At 46.7% G+C, this 19,086-nt stretch overlaps 1 protein-coding gene across 3 annotated transcripts in view; it reads right to left on the minus strand.

Moving 5' to 3' along the window:
* Positions 1 to 19,086, minus strand: part of dlgap1a (discs, large (Drosophila) homolog-associated protein 1a) — a 648,178-nt gene that overhangs the window by 49,909 nt on the left and 579,183 nt on the right. For all 3 annotated transcript variants that reach the window (XM_055634211.1, XM_055634209.1, XM_055634210.1), the window contains one exon: positions 6,146 to 6,510. In XM_055634211.1, coding sequence (XP_055490186.1) covers positions 6,146 to 6,510 — 365 coding nt within the window. The remainder of the gene's footprint in view (positions 1 to 6,145; positions 6,511 to 19,086) is intronic.

A 19,086-nucleotide genomic window follows, 5' to 3' on the forward strand; every position in this document is an offset into this window, starting at 1 on the left:
GTGGTTTTTTTTTTTGTTTTTTTGGTTTGGTTTTTTTTTTAAAATGTTAAAATTTCTACGATTTTATAGTTTTGAAATCATTAAAAAGTAACAATAATCAGAAATATGATTTTTTAAAATCAGTTATATGGAATTCACTATTGCTTATAGGCGGTGAACCCTAGAGGAAATGCCTTGTGGATTTAAACATCCTCAACCTTGTACTGTATATTAGGCTTATGTTTTTCTGCATGACTACTCTGACCTGATGACGTATACTCTGCCGTTTGTTCCTTGCGGGTGCCTATGACTGGGTGCCAGAGATTTTTTTATATCCAAAACCATCACTGACATGGTCCGGGTGGGATTGTTGGGGTCTTTGGGGGGGGGTGGTATGCAGGTTTGGGTTGGGGCGGGGGGGGGTTTCGAGGCTCCGGCGCGAGTTCTTAGTTTAGCGGGGGGGGATTTGGTCAAAAATTGGGGCGGAGGTTGACAGTAAAGAGGGGGGTTTAATAAAAAAAGGGGGGGGGAAAAAGGGCTTCTTTGCATGCAATCCCAAACCCCCCCAGATTACCCTCGGCAATGGGGGTATCGGGAGCGGCTAAAAGCATCATGTACCGGGGGATTTAGGGGGGAACTAAACAAAAGGGGGGGGGGGGGGAATTTAGGCGCGGGGGGATATGGGGGGGGGTCAGGGGGGGGGGGGGGGGGCAGGGGGGCGGGGGGGCGGGGGGGGGAGGGGGGGGGGGGGGGGGGGGCGGTGGGTTTAGAGGTGTGGGAAGGAACAGCACCGGCTTTCTTATGGAAGAAAAGGACATTAAGAAGAAGCTTTTTTTTAACAAGTGGGGGAACAGAAAAAGAGAAGCAGAAGAGAAAAAAGAGAAGAAGGCAAGGAAAAAGGAAAGAAGGCTGATTCCCGAGGGGTCCACTTTACCAGCCTTCTATACTCCTGCTTGAGTGGAAAGCAGGGGAAGGGAAGGAGAGGAAAGAAAGGGAAGGAAAAAAAAAGGAAAAAAAGGAGGGGGAGAGGAGAGAAGGAAGGAAACGAAGAAAAAAAAGAAAGGAGGGAAGAAAAGGAAAAAGGAAAAAAGAGGAGGGCGAGAGAAAGGGAGAAGGAAGAAAGAGAAGAAGGAAGGGGGGAAGAGGGAGGGGGGGTGGGAAGAAGGGAAAAAGGAGAAGAAGGGAAGGCTCATCTTCAAGAAAGGAGACAAATTCAAATGGAGTAGTTAGTGTTCAGAGCCGGGCAAGAATCCTCCTCAGCTAGCTCACCACAGTTGGTAAAGAGTTCCACCCAGAATTACAATGCAGATTCTTCTAACCAATGGACATGATCTTCATCAACTACTGAAAAACCTCCTTTCGACCTTTCCAAAGCCTTTGACTCCAGTGACTGAAAGAGATGGAATATTCCCCATATATTTGGTTGCCCCCACCAATCTTTGTCTGCTACACAATTACATAGGTGCTACGGGATCTTTAAAAAAAACGATGGAATGGTGTACAGGAAGGAGATGGGATGCCTTATAACACAGTGTAGATACAGCTTCTCCCTCAATGTTAGCAAAACAAGGGAACTAGTCATTGACTTCAGAAAGTGTGTCGCTGCACACACTCCAGTCAGCATCAATGGTGTTAAGAGGGAGCTTTAAGTTCCAAGGCGTAAATATCACCAACAATTTGTTGTGGTCTAACCACAGTGATTCTGCAGCCAAGAAAACACACCACCACCCCTACTTCCTCAGAATACTAAGGAATGACTCTTACCAATTCCGATAAATACACAATAGAATGCATCACAAAGTGCTTTGTCAACTGCTCTCTCCAGAGCGCAAGGTCAAAAGGAATAGGAGTAGAATTAAGCCATCTGGCCCATCAAGTCTTCTCGGCCATTCAATCATGGCTGATCTATCTCTCCCACCTAACCCCATTCTCCTGCCTTCTCTCCATAACCTCTGACTCCTTTACTAATCAAGAATCTATCTACCTCTGCCTTAAAAATAGCCACTGACTTGGCCTCCACAGCCTTCTGTGGCAAACAATTCCACAGATTCACCACCCTCTGACTAAACAAATTTCTCATCTCCTTACAAGAAATTGCAGAAAGTTGTAGATGTAGCCCAGTCACCAGGTGCAGTCCAGTCACCTGCCTCCACACCTCTCCCCTTCCCCATCCTGTCCCAATCAACTTGTGGCCTCGGGAAAGGAGCAAGGACCACTCCGGATGAGACCTGGCTTTCTCCGGCCTTCACGAAGGTGATCATCTGGGTGGTGGGGCGTGATCGTCTGCAGCTGCTGATTCCCCTGCTGATGACTTCTGCAATGGGTTTAAGAACATGGTCATGATGCCGTGTGTACCAGCCCTGCCCAAGAGCCTTTGGGCAACAGCTCATGATGTGTTCTAACGTCCCCTTGCCTGAGCATTGCGGGCAATCTGGAGATTCCAGTTTGCCCCAGATGAAGAGGTTCGATGGGCTGGGCAGGACATCATACACTGACTGGACCAGGAACTTGATGCGCTGTGGTTCAGCCTGCCAGAGCTCAGTTCATGTGACTTTTCGGTCCATGGCCTGCTCCCACCTTGTCCAGGCTCCCTGCTGCCTCAAGCCAACCGCTCTGGTAGATCTCCCCTCCTCCACCGCTGCCCTCACTTCCTCCTGGACCCGCCTGCGCCTCTCCTTCCCCATGGTCTTGTCAAACTGGGGAGTTGGGAAGATTCCCAGGCCAGCTCTTCCCCGAGTCACTGCTCCCACCAGGACTGTGTGGCGTATCCAAGACTCCGTTTGCAGCACGGCTTCGCCGGCTCGCCACTTCCTCCCAGTTTTCACCTCCACCCCTGCCTGAGCCACCTTGGGGTCGCTGGAGTCCCTGTACAGCATCACCTCTCTGGCCCGAGTCACCTTGAACTCCTCCTTCAGGGGCAGCTGGAGCTTGGTGTTATATCCGGAAAGGGCGATGCTGCTAAGGCTCCTGGGCAGTCCCAGCCACCTTCTGAAAAAGCTGCTGACTTACCTCTCCAATCTCTCTACGATGGATATTGGGACTTCGTAGACAAGCAGTGGCCAGAGTATCCTTGGTAAATCCATGCTGGTAAATCCATGCCTTGAACTTGTCGGGAAGCCCCGACCGGTCCACTGCTCTCAACCAACTCTCCACCTCCTGACAGGTTGCCTGGACAGATGCTGTATCCTTCAGGCTGCTGTTAAACACCTTGCCAAGACTCTTCACTGGCCTTTCGGAGACAGCTGGGATTGGTGTCCCTTCGATGCTGAAGCGGAACCTGTCCATGACTTTGCCCTTCTTCAGCACCAGTGACCTTGATTTTCCTGGCTTTAACCTCATCCTTGCCCATCCAATCAGTTTCTCCAACCCCTGCAGGATCCACCTGCCTCCTGGCACTGACTCAGTGGTGACAGTCAGGTCGTCCATGAAGGCTCTGATTGGTGGTTGGCGCATTCCTGACTTGGTCCGAGGGCCCCGGCACTCTGGCTCAGCAGACTTGACGATCATGTTCATCGCCAAGACAAAAAGGATCACAGAGATGGTACAGCCTGTGATGATCCCAACCTCCAGTCTGTGCCACTCTGATGTTACTGACCCTGATGAGACTCTCATGCTGAACTGGTTGTAATAGTCCAGGATGAGATCTGCCACTTGGCCCGGCACATGATGCTTGGCCGTGACTGTCTGGATCAGCTTGTGCGGGATGGAGCCGTAGGCGTGGCCAGGTCAATCCAGAGCACTATCAGGTCTCCCTTGTTCTCCCTGGCTTCTCTGATGAGCTGGGTCACCACTCCCGTGTGCTCTAGACACCCCGGCACTCCAGACAAGCCTCACTTTTGCACTGAGCTGTCGATGTAACCATTGCTGGAGAGGAAGTTGGTCAGCCGCCTCGCTACTATGCTGAAGAAGATCTTGCCTTCAACGCTTAGCAAGGAGATAGAAACATAGAAACATAGAAATTAGGTGCAGGAGTAGGCCATTCGGCCCTTCGAGCCTGCACCCCCATTCAATATGATCATGGCTGATCATCCAACTCAGTATCCTTTACCTGCCTTCTCTCCATACCCCCTGATCCCTTTAGCCACAAGGGCCACATCTAACTCCCTCTTAAATATAGCCAATGAACTGGCCTCAACTACCTTCTGTGGCAGAGAATTCCAGAGATTCGCCACTCTGTGCGTGAAAAATGTTTTTCTCATCTCGGTCCTAAAAGATTTCCCCCTTATCCTTAAACTGTGAACCCTTGTTCTGGACTTCCCCAACATCGGGAACAATCTTCCTGCATCTAGCTTGTCCAACCCCTTAAGAATTTTGTAAGTTTCTATAAGATCCCCCCTCAATCTTCTAAATTCTAGCGAGTACAAGCCGAGTCTATCCAGTCTTTCTTCATATGAAAGTCCTGACATCCCATGAATCAGTCTGGTGAACCTTCTCTGTACTCCCTCTATGGCAAGAATGTCTTTTCTCAGATTAGGAGACCAAAACTGTACGCAATACTCCAGGTGTGGTCTCACCAAGACTCTGTACAACTGCAGTAGAACCTCCCTGCTCCTATACTCAAATCCTCGAACCCTGAAGATGATCCTGAACTGATCGATCTTCTTGGAAATCTTCTTCCTTTGGGATCCAGACTCCTTCAGCGAATTACCACTGCTGCGCCACTTTCCCTCTCTTCCAGATGACTTTCAGGATCTTCTACAGCCGTTTCAGTAACAAGGGGCAGTTCTTGTAGACCCTGTATGGGACTGCTCGGGCCAGGGGCTGAGCCAGCTCTTGCTCTCTTCACAACGTCCTGGACCTCTTTCAGGAGTGGCTCTCTACTTTCAAACTCCTTGATGGGTGGAGGTGGTTTTATCAGGATGTTGCACTGGCCCAGCTCCTGCTGCCTGACGGGGTCACTGTAGGTCGTCTGGATGTGCCGGTCGATCTCCTCCTTAGAGCAAGCCAAACTCCCACTGCACTTCTGCCCGCTTCTGCCCTAGCAGTATCGTGCATTCATATAGTTGGGCAGGTTGTAAAAAGGGCATGCAACTCAAAGTTGTTTCATTTTCACTGGGCGGATTGGATTAACATTGGGGCCATTAATTCCTAACCATGAATTCACATTCGGTAAAGACATTCGGTAAAGACAAAGTGAAGTGGTGCTTTCTACAGTTATCGCCCAAGAACTGCAATGCTCATTCCACACTAATAAAAAGCAAAAAACCTTCATAGTCTTTTACGCATCAGATCCTCACATTTTTGAGCGACTGAAAAAATAAGTTGCTTGTACATTGCCATGTAGCTTGTAAAATGTGTTCAGCATTGTATCAATCAATCAATCACAGTCTCTGGCTTCCAATGTTCTTGCCATGCAAAGCAGGCGGTTGGGAAGATGAAAGAGCCCAATTTAAAAGGCAAATACACTTTACAACATGCTGATGGCACAATTTAGTGAACCCTGAAGGTTATGGAGATCAGTTCAACGATTTATTTTATTTGTCTTGGGACCACACGAGACATTAGTGGGATGTGGCAGTGTCGTGCATGGTTTGCTTTTCTGGGAGCCTCTACTTTAGACGTTAGTAATCTGAGCTCTGAGGTAATCAACCACATTTTCCTGAGGTCTACTTCAACTATAAATTAGTGCACAAATTAAGAGAAGTAACATTATTTAATTACATATTTTTCTCACTGTGAACATAGTAAAAATTGTCACATACACTTATAATAAAGTATTCCCTCTACTGTTTTAATGCTTAATGGATACAGTGGATGTGGGGAGGATGTTTCCACTAGTGGGAGACTCTAGGACCAGAAGCCATGGCCTCAGAATAAAAGGATGTACATTTAAAAAGGAGATCAAGAGGAATTTCTTTAGTCAGAGGGTGGTGAACCTGGGGAATTCTTTGCCTCAGAAGGCTGTGAAGGCCCAGTCAATTGATTTTTTTAAAGACGGAGATTGATAGATTCTTAATAAATGCGGGTGTCAGGGGTTATGGGAGAAGGCAGGAGAATGGGGTTCAGAGGGAGAGACAGATCATCATCCATGGATGAATGGCAGAGTGGCCTTGATGTGCCGAATGGCCTAATTCTGCTCCTATAATTTATGAACTTATGCTAATCTATTGAAAATTAACACCAGCTTCTAGAGCATGATTAACACAAGCATGAATGGATACTCCACCTGTATTCCAACAGAAGAACATTTGCTTTTCCTCAAAACATCCCATTTGGGTTCCTCAACTGGAGGGATTCCCTTGTTGGTTGCTGGTGGGCTATCAATGTATTGTTGACTGTTAGATGGTCCATGGACCTGTGCATTTGCAGCTTCAATAGCAGCAGTTAAGGCTTTGACACTATCCAAACTCTCGGTGGAGTTACTCAATCCCGACACGCTGTTTAGATCACCCCTCTGGGTATGGCCGTCCAAGTATGCATCTTGAGCAGATTCTGTGCTGCTCTGCGCAGTGATTGAGATGAACGGTTTAATTGTGGTCCGTGGTGGAACTGGAGGAGGATTTTTCTTGTATGTCGTAATACACGATGACACTAGTTAAAACAGACGAAAGCAAAATGTCAAACATTTCTTCAAAGATTCTTCAGTAAATGCAATAACCATTAATGTCTGTATCAAAAATTGGATGATTAAACAAATTATGATCCCTCTAGAGTGTTTAATTGTCATATGCACCAACAATGAAACAATGACATTCTTACTTACTGCAGCTTTACAGGCCCATTAATGAAACAACAAAACAAATAAATACACAATGATCAATAATACAATAAATGAATAATCAGTATTACTAGGTAACTAGACCATAATAGTGCAAAATTGGTCCATTGTACATCATAGTTGCTGAGGTATTGCGCAGTATTCAAGTGCCTTGAAGGTTGCTGGGAAGAAGCTGTTCCTGAAACTGGAGGTTAGTTTTCAGACCTAGACCTTATACCCAATGGCAGGAGCAAAATGAGAGCGTGGCCAGGGTGGTGTTATCCTTGAGGCTGCTGGCTGGCTGGCTGGCTGGCTGTTTGAGATATTGCTCCTATAGATCCCTCTCCAAAACCTGGAAGGAGCGATCTGGGCCCAGCAGGCTGGAATAGAAACATAGGAGCAACAGTAGTGTTTGACTTTTCCATCATGCTCTGCCATTCAATATGGTTGATCATCTGTGTCAATACCACATTCCCCAAACTCCTTGATGTCTAGAATTGTATCTCCTTCTTAAAAATATGCGTTGACTCGCCTCTACAGAATTCTGAGGTAGTAAATTCCACAGATCCAACAGTTCAGAAGTGATAGGAGCAGAATTAGGCCAGTCGGTCCACCAAGTCTACTCCATCATTCAATCATGGCTGATCTATTCTCCAGCCTTCTCTCCATAACCAGTGTTTGTGTCTGTGAGTGAAGAGATTTCACCTCATCCCATCCTAAATCTCTCACCCTGTAACCTCAAATGATGAGCCCCCTTGTTCTAGTCAGGGGAAACATCATCCTGTATTCAGTCTGTCTAGCCCTAGCAGAATTTTGTATGCTTTCCTTAGATCCCCTCTCATTCTTTCAAGATTTAGTGTAGACCACACCAAATCTCATTGACCTAATCTGTACTGGGTGTTAGTTCAAGCTGGACAGCCTGGAATGTGTCTTAGGTCAAGGCTAGTGGGCTGTAATGGATATTGGGTAAAACTAAACAAGATAGGCAATGGACGAGATGCACGGACACTAGATTTAGTTTATATGGGCTGTGGTCTCAAACATGCTGAAGGTTCTGTATGTAAAACTGTAATCCCACTGCAACCCACTTCCCAGGCTATGCCTGATTAAGATTCAAGATAGTGTGTCGTCTGCAGATGCTGGTTTATACCGAAGATAGGCACAATGTGCTGGAGTAACTCAGCAGGTCAGTCAGCATCGCTGGAGAAAAAGGATGGATGACTTTTCGGGTCAGAACCCCTCTTCAGACTGGGTTGACTCAGACAGAGTCATGTGATTTAGGATTCAAGCTAAGAGAGAGTCAAGAGTGTTTAATTGTCATATGTACCGACCAATAACAGAACACAATTCTTACCTGAAACAGCATAACAGGTCCCTAAACACAATATTCAACGGATAACATAATAATCTTTTTTTTAAAGTTCAATTAAAAAAAACAAATATTAGTGCAAGATAAAACCCTAGTTCCCTAGTCCCTCGTCCAACCAAGACAGTTCGCAGTTTGTTCGCTCGTGTGTCAGACGACGTGTAGCTCGCTGTTGGCTTCCATTGTCGTCCAGCATGTTGACAGAATTGGTCACCCGATGCGTCACAGAGTGCATCGTGTCGCTGTTTCCGAGGATCGCCACGAGGAAGCTTCTGTCATGATCCCCAGTTCGTAGTTTGAAGTTCAGTTGGTGTTTGTGGTGTTCAATTGCCTGATGGGTTGTTGGGAAGTAGCTGTTCCTGAATCGGTTTTCATACTCCAGAAACGTCTTCCCAATGGCAGGAGTGAAATGAGAGATTGGCCAGGGTGGTGAGTGTCCTTGATGATGCTCGATGTCTTTTTGAGGCAGCGCTTCCTATAGATCATTTCAATTGTGGGGAGTTCAGTATCCATGATGGAGCGAGCAATATTTAAGGTTAACTAAGGTGATAACATAGTGTCACCTTAACATCCTATCACCTCATTACTGCCAACCTACCATATGTGCAGGCAGGTCTAAAAATGTGCATAATTACTTGTTTTAAAGATACTTTATTTATGGTGCTAAAAATTAAAAGCATACCCGATCACACTGGCCACACACAGATGTGTTGTGTGCTTTTCAATAATGCATACAAAGCCTTAATTCTTTTCTTGGCCCTAGAGCTAGGTGGAACAGCTGCAGTCTGAGGCAAGTTATTACAGGTCTGTATTGTGTGAGCTGTTACTCTCTTCAGATAAGCAGCAAATTTGTAAACCACCCCAGGCTTTTGAAAACCAGAAACTATGAGGGCTGCCTCACCTGGCTCAAAACAAAGCTGCAGACATCGAAACCTGTCAAAATGCCCCCTATTCCCAGTGACAGCTAAGTCTAGTGTGCCTCATGTACACACACATTTCCCGTCACTGAAAATGAATTAACAAATGCAAAAAATACCAAGAATAGCAAGAGACTGCAGATGTGGGAATGGAATAAAAACAGAAATTTAGTTTAGTTTAGAGATACAGAGTGGAAACAAGATCTTTGGCCTAACGTGTACGCGCCGACCAGCGATCACCGCGTACACTTATGTTATCCTACACACTAAGGAAAATGTACACTCTTTACCGAAGCCAATTAACCTACAAACCTGCACATCTAAGGACTGTGGGAGGAAACCGGAGCACCCAGGGAAAACCCACGTGGTCACGGGAAGAACGTACAAACACCGTACAGACAGCACCCGTGGTCAGGATCAAACCTGTGTCTCTGGCGCTGTAAGGCAGCAGCTCTACCACTGCGTCACCCTGCCACCCCTTATATGCTAGTGATATTCTGCATGTCAGAGAGAAAAATAGAGTCATACAGAATGGAAACAGGCGCTTGCACCAACTTGTTCATACCGACCAAGGTCATTCTTAACGTAGAAATAAGGAACTCGGATACTGGCTTACTCAAAAGGATACAGTGCTGGTGTAACTGGGTCAAGCAGTATCTTTGGAAAACATGGATAGGTGACATTTTGGTTCGGGACAGGTCGGGAGACTTTTACAGACAAACTCACTGAAGCATGTGAGAGAATGGTTATTATACTAATTGTGCAAAACCGATAATTTACCAATTTGCCCCTGCTCTATAAATCGCCCTCTAACAATAAAGATGCATAACGACACCCAGGAAAATATGGATGGATGATATTACGGATCTGAACCCTTCTTTAGACTCCAGAACAAATCAGGGGCTGGCAACAGATGGCCATGGAATGGTGGACCCTATAATGGGCCATTGTTGGCCAGGGATGAGGTGATAATGAGGGAATACAGGGCTGCAAACTGTGGTCTGTTGCTGGCCCTAGTTTGCTCTGGTCTTTTCCTACCTCCAGTTCCCTCCCTTCTACTTTCAGTCTGACTTGAAAACAACACCCATCCTTTTTCTCCAGAGATGCTGCCTGACCCGTTGAGTTACTCCGACAATTTGTATCTATCTTCGGAACAAACCAGTATCTGCAGTTCCTTTCTACACATTTTGTCTGGGGTTCAGCGGATGTGTATGAAGAGCAAGACCTCACCTTTGGCATAAAAACCCTGGTCTACCAGGTAGCACGCAATATTCTCGAACCCTCCTGTACAATTCAGAGACATGGATCCCTAAACACCAGGGGAGGGACCACCAAAGCTACCTAATCCTCCAAATACACTGGAATGATAAACTAAGTTCAGTGCTCACTTCCAGTACTGACCCCTTCATTACATTTAAGTCAAGAGTGTTTTATTGTCATATATCCCAGGAAGAAGAGTGAAATTCTTACTTGCAGCAGCAGAATATGTAAGCATAGTACCCTGTAAACAATATAATAAACGAGAAAAAAATAATATGGCCCATTATTAGTCACGTGTGTGACCAAAAATGTTTAAAAAAGTGGAATACATTTCCTCTAATTCTGAAAGCAGTACAGGTATATTGTGTTGTACTATATATATGATTTGTATTTTTTTCTTGAAGTTTATCAAGTGAGATATTTATGTTACGCTGACAATGTTTGTTTAGGGTCAGAGATCAAACATGACTGTCCACGTGTGTGACCTCATACGGAAGCATTTTTTTCATAACTCAGTTTTATCTTACAAACATGTGAATTTTAAAAAGCTAGAATGTTCATATCTTTAGCAGACTTGCACTATAGTTCTGTACGTAGGATAATAACAATGATTAAGATTAATCTCTTACCAGAATTTTTTAATGTATTAATTTATGTGCTGCCATTTGGTAACGTGTGTGACATTCGGTAGGCGGCGCGGCTCTGGCCAGCAGCGGCCTCTGCAGCCTGTCCGCGTTTTATTATTTTTTTTGTCTGTGTTTTTATGTAGTTTTTGTTATTTTATGTTGGGGTGTGTGTGTGTGGGGGGATGGGGGTGGGGTGGGAGTGGGGGGGGGAGTGGGGGGGGAAACTTTTGAATCTCTCCCTGCACTGGAGACCCGACCTTTTCTCGTCGGGTCTCAGGTGTCGTTGAGGCCGCAACGAGGAGCGGCCTCCAACGGGAAGAAGCCGGGGACTCTGGTGCCGACTCACCGTTGCCGTCGCGGAGCTGGCCGAGACCGGAGCGGGTGGAGCGGTGGAGCGCTGCTGCTGCTGCTGCTGCTGCTGCTGCTGCTGCTGCTGCTGCTGCTGCTGCCGATGCCGCTGCTGCTGAGTCGGAGGCTGCTACTGCGGGTCTGCGGACGGCGGCACCGGGAGCCCGCGGATCCCTGGAGGGAGACCGCTTTTCGGGGCTCCTGCAACGGCGAATTCTCCCGCCCGAGTTGCGGGGTTGAAGAACTCCTGGAGCGGGGCCTAACATCACTGCCCCGCGCGGCTTGGAATGGCCGCGGGACTTTGCGAGCGCACACCGGGGGCTCCAACACCAAGACCCGGTGTGCGACCTCGACACACACACACACATAAATATATATATATATACACATAAATATATATATATGTGTGTGTGTGTATATGTATATGACTGGACTTTGGAAAAAATCATTTATTTTTTCACAGACAAAACCTGGGGTATAAGCAGATGAGTTTAGCAACAAGAATCCTCAGAGAAACCCATGCACATTCCAGTTTTGGACTTAAATGTTCTTAATTGAACCTACTGTATATATAGATGCACACATCATACATACAAATAAAAACAAACAAACAAAAATAGTGCAGAAACACAAAACCAATGGACTTGAGGCTATTTGGTCGGTGGGGGCGCTGTAAGCCGGCAGCCCTGTCAGCAGCGTGTTCTTTTTTTCAACTTTTTAAATTTTTTTTGAGTGTTTTAAAATATGCTTTTAATGTTCCTTTGTGTGTCATGTGTGGGGGGTGGTGTGGGAGGGGGTGAGGGGGAAACCGTTTCGGTCGCCTCGTCCACGGAGAGGCGACTTTTTCCAGGTCGCCTCCCCGTGGCCTAACAACGAGAATTCATTTCACTTGCACTTTATGTGTAATGTGACAAATAAAACTGATTGTTGATTGTTGTTATTGATTGTTGATGTAGTTAAGAGCTTACTTGGAGGTTGTCGTGTTTAATAGTCTAACGGCCGTATGGAAGAAGCTGTTTTATTCAGCTCTATTAGGTAAGCCGCAATTGTTCACAAGCTTGACACCAAACTCCTATGAAAGTCAGGCTTCTTTGTGAAACACCTTGTCCTGCGGCTGCACTCTGTTGTTAAGTTGCAGCATTGCATCATATCATAGAATTGACATTGCACAATTTAACTTGCCTTTTCCTAACAGATATTTAATTATGATAAAAGGATAAATTAGACAGCAAACCAAATAAACTACGTGGATGTCAGTGAGTTTACCACGCTATCCATCAGAGATCACATCTCTGGTGTGGCAAAATATTACTGGGGAGAAGAGGAAATGACTCGGGTATGCTATCAAACCGTCCTTGAAAATTGGATGTTCCTTGCTGACCAATGGAAATCTTCGGCTCATGAACACTCCAACTGGAAAAGGGTGCACCAGCGAACACACAAAATCTCAGTGCAAATCCCAGCAGGAGTGCGACTAAGAGGCGGCGGCCCAGTGGCTCAGCGGTAGCATTGCTGTCTTACAGCGCCAGAGACCAGGGTTCGATCCTGACCGCGGGTGCTCACTGATGGGAATTTGTACGATCTTCCTGTGACCGCATGGGTTTTCTCTGGATGCTCTGGTTTCCTCCCAAATTCCAACGATGTGCAGGTTTGTAGGTAAATTGGCTTCTGTAAATGTTCCCCCTTGTATGGTAGGACTAATGCACGGGCGATTGCTGTTCGGTGCGGACTCGGGCTGAAGGGCCTGTTTCTAGACTGTATCTCTAAACTAAAGCTAAACTAAACTCCCATTCGACCCATCGAACACCTCTTGAAGCAGATCATGCCTCAGATAGACACAAAATGCTGGAGTAACTCAGCGGGACAGGCAGCATCTCTGGATGGATGCCATTTTGGGTCGAGACCCTTCTTCAGTGTCTATCTTCGGTTTAAACCAGCTTCTGCAGTTCCTTCCTAGTCTCAACAACTAACTGAAAATTGGAGTATCGGCAAGTTATTCTTGACTCTGAGGGACCGCATAAGAGGATTACAGACATTGCCGGATATCCAAAATAACTCACAAACATCAGTTTGTAGGCTCCTCTTCTTGCTTAGGAAAGAAATGCAGATGCTGGTTTAAATCAAAAGTAGACACAAAATGCGGGCTCTCTGCTCTCTAAAGCCTCCAACTGTATCGTTCCCCAGCCCCGCATGACCCAATTTTATCTTCTCCACAAAATCCACAAACAGAACTGTCCTGGCAGACCCCCTGATTCTGCATGTTCAATTCCCACTGAATTAATTTCCACATACCTTGACTCCATCCTATCCCCCCTGGTCCAATCCCTCCCTACCTATGTCCAAGACACCTCACAAGCTTGTCATCTCTTCAATGACTTCCGTTTTCCAGGCCCCCCCTCCCTCATCTTCAGTCACTCAACACCTCCAACCCATTAAAGAACCTCCATTTCTTCCTCGACTGCAGAACCAGCCAATTTCCGTCTACTAATACTCTCCTCCACCTTGCAAATCTGGCCCTAACCCTCAACAGCTTCTTCAACTCCTCCCATTTCCTCCAAATCCATGACGTAGTTATGGGCACTCGCATGGACCCCAGCTATGCCTGCCTCTTTGTAGGGTATGTCGAACAATCACTGTTCCAGGCGTACACTGGCCCTATCCCTGAACTCTACCTCCGCTACATTGACAACTGCATCAGTGCTACCGCCTGCACCCATGTAGAACTCACTGACTTCATCAACTTCACGACCAATTTCAATTCTGCACTCAAATTCACTTGGACCATCTCCGACATCTCCTACCATTACCCACTGACTCCCATAGCTATCTAGACTACACTACTTCCCACCCTGCTTCCTGTAAAGACTACTCCCCATCTCCCAACTCCATCTACACCACATCTGCGCCCAGGATGAGGTTTTCCATACCAGGGCTGCGGAGATGTCCTCATTCTTTAGGAAACGGGGGTTCCCCTCTTCCATTATAGATGAGCCTCTCATAAGGGTCTCCTCGATATCTCGCAGCTCCACTTTTGCTCCCCCTTCCCCCATTCGTAACAAGGACAAAGTCCCCATTGTCCTCACCTTCTACCCCATCAGCTGTTGCATAAAGTAAATAATCCTCCAAAATTTTCACCACCTTCAATGGGACCCCACTACTGGACACATCTTCCCATCTCCCATCTGGGAAAAAGTTGGAACAGGGTGCTGATTTTGGATGATCAGCCATGAACATATTTAATGGCGGTATGGGCTTGAAGGGCCGAATGGCCTATTCCTGCAGCTATTTTCTATGTTTCTATCTCCACCCCTTTCTGCTTTACACAGACGGTTCCCTCTACAGCTCCCTGGTCAACTCATTCCTTCCCATCCAAATCACCCCCTCCCCAGGTACTTTCCTCTGCAACCGCAAGAGATGCAACACCTGTCCCTTTATCTCTCCCCTAACTCCATTCAAGGACCCCGACAGTCTTTCCAAGTGAGGCAGAGGTCCACTTGCACCTCCTCCAACCTCATCTACTGTATCTGCTGTTCGAGGTGTCAACTCCTGTACATCGGCGAGACCAAGTGCAGGCTCGGCGATCGTTTTTCTGAACACCGCCGCTCAGCACGCGTGAACCAACCTGATCTCCCGGTTGCTATACACTTTAATTCTCCATCCCATTCATACGCAGACCTTTATGTCCTGGGACTCCTCCATTGTCAGAGTGAGGCTCAGTGCAAATTGGAGGAACAGCACCTCATATTTTGCTTGGGTAGCTCACACCCCAGCTGTATGAACATTGACTTTTCTAACCAAATAGCCCTTGCTTTCCCTCTTTCTCCATCCCCTCCCACTTCTCAGTTCTCCCACCAGTCTTACGGTCTCTGACTACATTCTATCTCTGTCCCACCCACTCCCCTAACATCTGTCTGAAGAAGGGCCTCGACCCAAAACGTCACTCATTCCTTCTCTCCAGAGACGCTGCCTGCTGAGTTACTCCAGCATTTTGTATCTACATCCTCTTCTTTTTCAAGCAGTTCCTCCAGAAACCTTCTGGTTATAATAACTACCATAACAACTATCGAAGAATCTTCCTGAGGATAATCTGAAACTGGCCATCACTTTTCCTTTAACTGGACTTAGCAAAAATGGATGTATTTATTCGCAGATAAAACCAGCAGTATAACAAGATGAGTCTGTCAACAGGAATGCCACTTACAGGTCCTTGGCACGCTAATTACGCAACCTCGTGGTCGTGTTGAGGCGCGACGGTTCCGCGAAGGTCGCGCACGACTTTGTGCGTCCGCACAGCGGTCTGGAGCGCGTGACGTCATTTGAAGATGGACACAGAATGCAGGAGTAACTCATCGGGGCCGGTAGCAGCTCTGGAGAGAAGGAATAGATGATGTTTCGGGTTGAGACTCTTCTTCAGTCTGAAAGAAGGGTCTCGACCCGAAACGTCATCCATTCCTTCTCTCCAGAGATGCTGCCGGTCCCACTGAGTTACTCCTGCATTTTGTGTCCATCTTCAATTTTCTTGGCCCCGCTCTGGGAGTAGAAGTGGGGGCGGATCCGGACCGCAACGGCCGTGAGCCCCAGACTGATCGTTTGCCTGCTTCTGCTGCTGTTGGAGGTGAGACGTTGCGTCGCGCCAGAGTCTTGGGCCTGTCCCACTTAGGCCGTCAGTTACGCGACAGGCCGGTGGCACGCAAAGATTTTGTTCGCTACAGACCACTGCTACACGACCATCAAAGATGCCTATCGCTCTATCCTTCGCCCTGACTTCGGTAAATCCGACCATAATGCGGTGCTGCTTCTTCCTGCCTACAAACAATTGTAGAGCGCACCCTCAGAGGTGAGGACTGCACAAAGCTGTTCGGGGGTGGGGGGGCAGAGGAACAACTACAGGACTGCTTGGAGTCTGTAGACTGGGCAATGTTCAGGGACTCGGCAACGGACCTGAATGAATACGCACGCACAGTCGTTACAGATTTCATAAAGAAATGTGTGGAGGACTGCATCCCAACAAAAACCTTCCGAGTGTTTCCTAACCAGAAGCCTTGGATGAACCATATGATCCACATTCTTCTGAAGACCAGATCCCGGGCATTCAAGTTTGGAGATATAGAAGTCTACAAGAAGTCCAGATACGACCTTGGTAAGGCCATCAAAAAGGACAAAAGTGACTCTGCACCAAGCTGGAGGGTGAGACGGATGTTCGGCAACTGTGGCAGGGCTTGAATGCCATCACCTCATACAAGGCAAAATCAGGAGGCAGCTCAATTGTCAGCGAAGCATCACTCCCTGACGAGCTCAATGCGTTTTACACACGCTTTGATAGGGAGAACACTGATGTGCCTTCCCGAGCCCCCTTTCGCCGTGATGGTATTTCAGTCACAGTCACATATGTCAGAAGATCCTTCAGGGGGGAGAACCTTCGGAAAGGGCCTGGACCTGATGGTATACCCAGTCGTGTTCTAAAAATCTTTGCAGACCAACATTTTACAGACATTTTCAACCTCTCACTTCTGAGGTCTGAGGTTCCCACCTGGTTTAAAAGGGCATCAATAATACCCAAGATGACGTGCCTCAATGACTATCGACCAGTGGCACTAACGTCTGTGGTGATGAAGTGCTTTGAGAGGTTGAGTTTGGCACATATCAACTCCTACCTTGACCCACTGCAGTTCGCTTACCGCCACACAGGTCAATGGTGGATGCAATCTCACTGGCATTCCACTACGCTCTGGACCACTTGGATAACAAAAACTCATGTCAGGCTGTTATTCATACACTACTCGGCGTTTAATACCATCATCCCCTACAAGCTGGTTACCAAACTCCCAGAACTGGGTCTCTGCGCATCCCTCTGCAATTGGATCCTCGATTTCCTCATCCACAGACCAGTCTGTTCGTATTGGTGGAAATGTGTCATCCTCGATAACAATCAGCACGGGAGCACCTCAAGGCTATGTAATCAGCCCCCTGCTGTACTCACTCTATGCTCATGACTGCGTAGCCGGACATAGTGCGAAATCCATCATCAAGTTCGCCGACGACACCACTGTGGTTGGACGAATCACTGATGGTGATGAGTCAGGGTATAGAAGTGAGATCGAGCGATTGACCAAATGGTGCCAGCACAATAACCTGGCTCTCAACACCAGCAAAACCAAAGGACTGATTGTGAACTTTGGACTTTATATCCACGGGACGATGGTGGAAAGGATCAAGAACCTCAAATTCCAGGGCGTGCATATTTCCGAAGATCTTTCCTGGTCCCAGCACACTTGTGCAATCATAAAGAAGGCACGTCAGCATCTCTACTTCCTGAGAAGATTACGGAGAGTCGGTATGTCAAGGAGGAATCTCTTGAACTTCTACAGGTGCACAGTAGAGAGCATACCAATGCATCGTGGCTTGGTTCAGTAACTTGAACGTACAAGAGTGGAAAAGATTGCAGAAAGTTGTGACCGCTGCCCAGTCCATCTTCGGCTCCGACCTCCCCACCATCGAAGGGTATCGCCGTCGCTGCCTGAAAAAGGCTGCCAACATCACCAAAGACCCACACCATCTTGGCCACACACTCCTGGCCACACACTCATCTCGTCTTTGCCATCGGGAAGAAAGTATAGGAGCTTGAAATCTGGAACATCCAGGTTCAGGAACAGCTCCTTCCCCACAGCCATCAGGCTATTAAACTCGCTATCAAACAAACTGAACAGCAGCCTATTGCACTTTATCTGTTTATTTATTGTGTATATATATATGGTTTATGTTATCTAGACACACTGAACTTTTATCTCCTGTTCTGTATTATGTTTACATATTCTGTTGTGCTGAAGCAAGCAAGAAATTCATTGTCCTATCTGGGACACATGACAATAAAACTCTCTTGACTTGCCTCTTGACTAGGGGTGACACAGTGGCGCAGCAGTAGAGCTGCTGACTTAGAGCGCCAGAGACCCGGGTTCGATCCTGACTGCGAGTGCTGTCTGTTGGGAGTTTGTATGTTCCCCCTGTGACCGTGTGGGTTTTTTCTCCGGGTGCTCTGGTTTCCTCCCACTCCCCAAAGACGAACAGGTTTGTAAATTAATTGGCCTCCGTAAAATTGTAAATTGTCCCTAGTGTGTAGGATAGTGTTAGTGTACAGGGTGATCGCTAGTAGATGCGGACTCAGTGGGCTGAAGGACCTGTTTACACGCTGTAAAGTCTAAAGTAAAGTCTAAAGTCTAGTACATTCTGCTGTTTAGTACTTTCCTTTGTTTATTGTTCTATTTATCATTACTGGGTGTGTCGTCTGTGTGCCACATGTGAGCAAGGAATTTCATAGCACCCTTATACATACAGTGCACTCCATAATGTTTGGGACAAAGACCCATCATTTATTTATTTACCTCTGTACTCCACAATTTGAGATTTGTAATAGAAAAAAACACATGTAGTTAAAGTGCACATTGTCAGATTATATTAAAGGGTATTTTTATACATTTTGGTTTCACCATGTAAAAATTACAGCTGTGTTTATACATAGTCCCCCCATTTCAGGCCATAATGTTTGGGACACATGGCTTCGCAGGCGTTGGTAATTGCTCGGATGTGTTTCATTGCCTACTAATACAGGTACAAGAGAGCTCTCAGCACCTAATCTTTCCTCCAGTCTTTCCATCACACTTGGAAACTTTTACACAAAAGGGACTGGCAGGCCAAGGAAGACTCCAAAGCTAAAGATAGAAGAATTCTCTATAAAAAAGAAAAATCCTCAAACACCTGTCCGACAGATCAGAAACACTCTTCAGAAATGGATTTGTCAATGACCATTGTCCCCAGAAGACATCATGAACAGAAATACAGAGGCTACATTGCAAGGTGCAAACCACTGGTTAGCTGCAAAAATAGGATGGCCAGGTT

Source organism: Leucoraja erinacea, chromosome 4 (assembly GCF_028641065.1).
Source record: "Leucoraja erinacea ecotype New England chromosome 4, Leri_hhj_1, whole genome shotgun sequence".
NCBI lineage: Eukaryota > Metazoa > Chordata > Chondrichthyes > Rajiformes > Rajidae > Leucoraja > Leucoraja erinaceus.